General features: G+C 38.0%; 1 protein-coding gene across 1 annotated transcript in view; it reads right to left on the bottom strand.

Annotated features, from left to right (window-relative positions):
- Positions 1–908: 908 nt before the first annotated feature.
- LOC139044380 (sodium/hydrogen exchanger 9B2-like) overlaps positions 909–6,384 on the bottom strand; it is a 54,606-nt gene continuing 49,130 nt past the window's right edge. The window contains exons 9-10 of the mRNA XM_070503876.1: positions 4,126–4,262; positions 909–1,239 (exon numbers count right to left, since the gene is read on the bottom strand). Coding sequence (XP_070359977.1) covers positions 1,018–1,239; positions 4,126–4,262 — 359 coding nt within the window. The 3' untranslated portion in view covers positions 909–1,017. The remainder of the gene's footprint in view (positions 1,240–4,125; positions 4,263–6,384) is intronic.

Genomic DNA, 6,384 nt, shown 5'->3' with positions numbered 1-6,384 from the left:
AGCAAAAAGAGTAGGATTGGCAGCAGATGTTAGCTAATCTTCCTCCGAAAAAAAAAAGGACACAAATCTCAGTAGACCTCATGAGCAGAGTAACCCTGTCAGCATCGACCAGGCAGCCAGTTTCATGAGAGGTAAATAAATTTCCATTTTCTTTTAAGTACTGTATTTCTTGTTTCTTCATTATAGCAGCTTAACTTACCCTGATTAATATGATATTCTTGAGAGTGGCATAGATTTGAAAATTGGCTCTCTGTCACCTAGAGAACAGGAAGAGCCTGAAGATGTGGGTCACAAGAAACAACTAAGAAAGGGCTAGACCAGGGCACGTCTTAGCGGGAGGCAAACTCAGAGGGGCCACTGAAGTGGGGGACTCTGTGGAGCCAGGCAGGAAGTTGAATGAGGGCTTTTGTCATCCAAATAGGTGCAAGAGGAAGAGCCAATGAAGATACTTTGTGTACATAAAAATTTTGGTGGGGCCAATCAGTTACAATACTTCACAGAAAGGTAGTAAGAGGGGCAGAAATGGAGAAGAGGCAGATTAACAGGGAAAGCGAGGGGAGAAACTGATGAGAGATTACAATGTATTTAAAAAGAAAAGAGGATCCAAAAACAACTCAAGGCATGAGAGGCTAGGTGGCCACGCATCATAAAACTGTGGCGGCAACAGTCACTCAGAGCGAGCTGTTGGCCAGCAGAACGCCACACCGAACTCGGTCTTTCCCCTGTTAATCTGATATCGTGGTAGTACATTAAAGAGTATTTCTCCCCACACAGATTAAGATAATGATGGAGTGTTTGAAGCAAAAAGAAGAAGATAGAGAAATCAGGCTAGAAATGTAGAACATTACCACCTACATGGAAAGGGTAATGGCTGAAAATGCTGTTTAAAGAAATAACCACACTTTAAGTTCTGTTACATTTTAAGCTTAAATATTATATATTTCAATATCTATCTTGATAAAAGCAGCCTCTGGTACAGCTTTCTAATCATATATTTAGCATTCTCTCTTTTCACCTCTAAACTTCTTCAGAGGGCTCTCCTCGAACTTCTCCATCATTATTTTGATGTGCAGCTTTCTGGAGAAGCCTGGGGCCCAGCAAACCAATGAGGAGACTTCCAATTGGGGCTGTGATGAGGATGGACAAAAATGCCACTGTCAACACATCCATTCCATATTCTTCTAATTGTTTCTCTCCATGTGACCTTGCTGTGTCCAAGGCCACGGATCCTATTGCAGCCTGTAAAAGTTTAATGGTAAAGTTGGACACAGGCATATAAGACAGGCACATAGAAAAAAGGTGAATTATTTTATCATTTGCAAAAACAAACTGCTTGTTCTTTTGTTCAACTAAGAAAGTTCTTTCTTTCAAAGTGTACTGCAATTGGTTTTGGTATTCTGAAAATTCTCCTGCCCTGGCATGGGGAAGGGATGGTGATTCATATGTACTTAGTTGCAGAAGGCAGGGTTACAAAAATATCAGGCAAATATATTTCAAAACACAAGGTAAATACAGCCTCATGATATAATTGACTATAAGACAATTCTGTATACTAAATTCCTTATGAGTAAAGAAAGTCACTGGTCATCTCACTCTTTTATCTTCAGGAATCTGGAATTAAAAAAGAACAAGATGAAAAAGTGCAGTGAGCCCTGTGGCCGAGTGGTTAAGTTTGCATATTCCACTTCAGCGGCTGAGAGTTTTGCTAGTTTGGGGGTGGACATGGTACCGCTCATCAGGCCATGCTGAGGCGGCGTCCCACATAGCGCAACCAGAGGCACTCACAACTAGAATGCACAACTGTGTACTGAGGGGCTTTGGGGAGAAGAAGAAGAAGAAAAAAGAAGATTGGCAGCAGATGTTAGCTCAGATACCAATCTTTTAAAAAAAGTGTAGTGATACTTACTGGAAGATGGCAAAGTTTTAAATGAAAAAACATAAGAATATGTATTGCTATAGAGCTAAACTAATTGTTAAACATAAAGAAACCTGAAAGTGGTAGGCACTGTCAAAACTTGAAGGTAATCTTATTAGGTATTTGGTGAACTCTTTGCCTTAGGTCTTGGTGAAATGTTTTATTTAAAATTTGTCTACTGGGAAGTATTATGAAAACCTTCATTTTCTTTTAGAGGCAAAATGCCATATTAGTGCACTTGGGAAAATAATATATTAATCAATCTGGTTATTCCCTTATTCCACAAAACACAACAATGTTGTCCTCTAGGACAATGAATCAGAAGAGAGAATGCTGGTGTGGATGAGACACAATGGCAGAGACTACTAATTGCCCACAAATATCTGAATGCCCCTTTTCCCTTCTAAACTAGAACTCCTGAGTGTTAGCTGGTCACATTGCTGTCCAAACCAAGACTTTTTTTCATCCTTCTCTGCAACTAGATGAAGCTATATATCTAAGTTCTGGCCACTGAGAGGTGAGCAGAAGTGATAAATGCTACTTTTGGATTGTTCCCTGAAGAGAAATGGACACTTGCACATCATTCTTTTTCCCCTTCCCCCTGATGAGAAATGGTGAACTGATGGAAGGCACATGCTGAGGACAGTGTCACCCTGCCAGCTCTGGAGTGTCCATGCTGGACTGCTGGTGGGAGAGAAGGAAAAATCTATCTCACTTAGTCCCTGTATGTGAGGGCTCTTTGTTATTTCAGGTTCCTTGTACCATAACTAATTCAACATTTCAAGAATTCTTGGCAAGAACTGCACTCATTACAATGTATATTTCTCTTTCAGTTCTCCATTGTGTGTGTATGTTTTGAGGTTTGTAGGTATGCTGATTTAAAATATATTGTGATTTAAAATATATTTCTTACAGCAGGTCATGGACCAAAAAGTTTGAAGAACACTAATATGGAAAAAAACATACAAGAAAGTCTTGTTTCTTAGGCAGTGGCAAAAGAAGAAAAAAGAAAATTCCATACAATACTTGCTTCACAGTACATACATTATTCACCACATCCAAGATAATTTCTCCTTATTATAAATTTGCTTTGACAGCAGGAAAGTGCTGTCTTTCAAATTTTAACCTTTAGAAACAAATCTTTCAAACCAAAGCTACTAGAGTAATTATTTTGATAGTTACCTAATAAAGTTACCAGAAGTAGTGTAGAAGCTGGAGACACTGAGGGAGAAACTATTCCACTTATTGTACCATATAAACCTCACAGTATTCTTAGCCATTATGTCCCAGACATCTTTCAAAGTCTGATGAAAAAAAAACTTCTCTGGGATAATGCCCAAACCTATAGCCACACCAAATCTGGCATATAGTTACAGAGCATACACAACCCTCAAAGTTTCCTAAATTAAAAATATCTGATTTTCATCTCATGAAATAGAAATTTACATATTTAAATAATTGCAAAATAATCAAGGATGCAACAGTTAAATCTTGTTTGCTATAATTAGTCTGAAAATATACAATACAATCAGGGCTATTTGCAACAAATGATAATCTATACAGTTCTAATTTAATTAGCAATTATAGGTATTCTACCAAATGCATGGTCAATAATTTCAAGCACCTGTTAGTGCCTTGTTAGAGTGCACAAATTTTGGGTCATGTGATTGAGACAACTGACAGGAAGTACAGCTAGTTTGAAAAATTTAATATTAACTAATAATCTAGGAAATCAATAAAGCATTTTCTGAGTTGTTTCTCAATAAATCTTTCTCCATTATATATAAAGACCGAGGTTGAGCATAACTGATCATCAATCATATTGACAGTGAAGTATTTCCAAACACTAACATGGGCCGCGCTATTTCTGTTTCACTCTCTTCTTAGAAGACATCAAAACGAAAAATCTCTAGGTGATTCAGAGAGCTCTGACTGATGAAAATTCAAACTCTTCCCTCCCTCTACTACTGCTTTCTAGTAACATAGGGATTTATTGGATTTTCAGTTGTACCCTGGAGATCTAAAGAAATTTAAATGAGCCATCATATTAAAGGAATCAGCATACCAAAAATAAAACTTTTAGAGTAGATTAGTAAAAATTCTTTTCATAAATCAAACTTTAGTTACTTTTGTTCACCAAATTTGGACAAGCCCTCTTATTCAAAATTTTAAGGGATCATATTGAAATAGGAGTTAAGATCCATCATTACCTGGACTGTGGCCTTTGGAAGCCATGCAAATGAAATAAATATCTTTTCCTTTATGTTAAAACCAGCAAAACACACCATCAGAAATGTAGTCAAAATTCGTATCAGTACTGCAATACCCAGGGTGGCAACACAAAGGCCTGTAAGAAATACTCAATTTTTAGACATAACGAAATACTGGGGAAGAAATGGAATCTCCTGATTATTGATTCAAAATTCTATCAACAGAAATAATCTAAAAACATTAAAAAATTAAAAAGACAAAAATGATTAGGCATAATTTGTCAAAACATCAATATTAAGGATCAATCAGACCATTTGTTTAAAAGAAGGTATTTGCCCTAAATTAAAGCCAGAAATTAACTAAATATATTTGAATTTCCACAAAGGAGATTTGAATGTTATTTATCTTATGCTTTATAGCAAGAACCACACTTTTTCCCATGTGTTTATTTAACAAGAATTTATTAAACTATAACTACGCATAACAGAATTTGGACTAGGTTCTGATACCCAAACACGCATAACGTACAGACTTTGCCTCCATGAACTCCAAAGTCAGAGGAAGACAGAAACATAAAGAACCAAAAGGTGAGTGCAGTGTAAATATACCGGTAAGAGGGCGAAGAAGAGAAAAAACTTAATATTTTCATCAAAGTGGTTGAGAATTCTTTACAGAGGATAAGACCAGAGGTGATATTCAAAATATTTATCAGCAAGTATGGAGGCAATCAGGCAGTCAGAAGAGAGCTGGCTGGGCACTGACCAGTCAGAATAGACACTGGCTTCTACACCTGTTTCCCCATACTGGTGTGTGCACTGACTGCCCATCACCCTGGCTGATGTGTACAGCTACTTCGTTCAGTCCTTCAGAATCCTTTGCTGATAAAGGTAAGTTCATTCTGATTTGCAAAATAAGAGATTGTGACTAGGGCAAGGCAAGCTACCGGACCTGAGAAAGGCAAAGCTAAGGTGAGTACTAGGTAATAGGGTGGTTTTTGAAAAAGTAACATTTGTTGAGTGCTTGCTCTGTGCTAGGTTCTGTATTAAGCTTTAAATGCATCTCTTTACTTAATCTTTACAACCTGTGGAGTAATTATTCTCACTTTACAGTTGAAAAAAAATGAAGATCAGAAAGGATAAATAACTTTCTCAAGAGGCTGGTAAAACACCAGACAGACATTGCTTGATGCTCTATTGTGAATCTGCAACATGGTTTCTTTATGAAAAGGTTCTGTGGCTCTTTATTGGAGGGTATTTTTCCCAGCGTGGTAGATTTTCAAAAGTATTTGTTGCCTTAAGTACAAGATACAAAAGGGACGATCCCATTCCCAGGAGGGAGCAGTCTGGGGAGGATGATGAGGAAGCCTTGGACACACTGAGCCTCAAGTTTTGTGGGATTTACAAGTGGTGATGTCCAAGCAGCAACTGGCTATGTTGAATTCGAGATAAAGATTTTGCAATTACACAGTTTATAATCGAAGCCACTGAGTGTAGCTGAGCTCAGAGAAATGATACCCAGCGTGAAGTGTAGAAATCTTTTGAAAGAACTTGGAGGAAGAGCAGCACTTAAGCCATATATAGTGTAAAGGAAGACTCAGAGGGCACTGGAAAATGTAAAAATTCAACGTAAAAAGTGTTGTAAAGAGGTCAATAGCGTCCAATGCTGCTGAGAGATCAAGTCAAGTCAAGACTAACACGTATTTCGTGTATCCAGCAATACGACCGTGGTGAGGGCGGGGCTGGTTGTGGAATGGGGCAGAAGCTGGGCTGAAATGTTCTGAGGGAGGGCATGAGAGTTGAAATGGAAAAGGGGGACACAGTTACCTCTTTAGAAAAGTTTGAAAAGAGGAAGAGAGAGAGAGAGTGGTAGGTGAGGGGGGAAGTGAAATGAAGAAGGGATATATATATATATATATATTTATTCAAATTTTGACTGTGGTAAAATACACGTAAAATTTACCATCTTAACAATTTTTAAGTGTACAGTTCAGCAGCATTAAGTTAAACACTCACATTTTTGTGCAACCAATCTCCAGAACATTTTCATCTTGCAAAGCTGAAACTCTACACCCATTAAACAGCAAGTCCCCATTTCCCCGCCTAAACCCTGGCAGCCACCGCTCTCCTTTCTGTCCTTATGAATTTGACTCCTCTGGATGCCTCACAGGAGTGGGATCATGCGGGATTTGTCTTTCTGTAACTGGCTTATCTTACCCAGTGTAATGTCCTCAGGTTCATCTATGTTGTCACATGCGTCAG

Source organism: Equus asinus, unplaced genomic scaffold, assembly GCF_041296235.1.
Source record: "Equus asinus isolate D_3611 breed Donkey unplaced genomic scaffold, EquAss-T2T_v2 contig_803, whole genome shotgun sequence".
NCBI lineage: Eukaryota > Metazoa > Chordata > Mammalia > Perissodactyla > Equidae > Equus > Equus asinus.
Note: the sequence above shows the minus strand (reverse complement) of the source record. Positions and strands in the feature narration are given on the sequence as shown.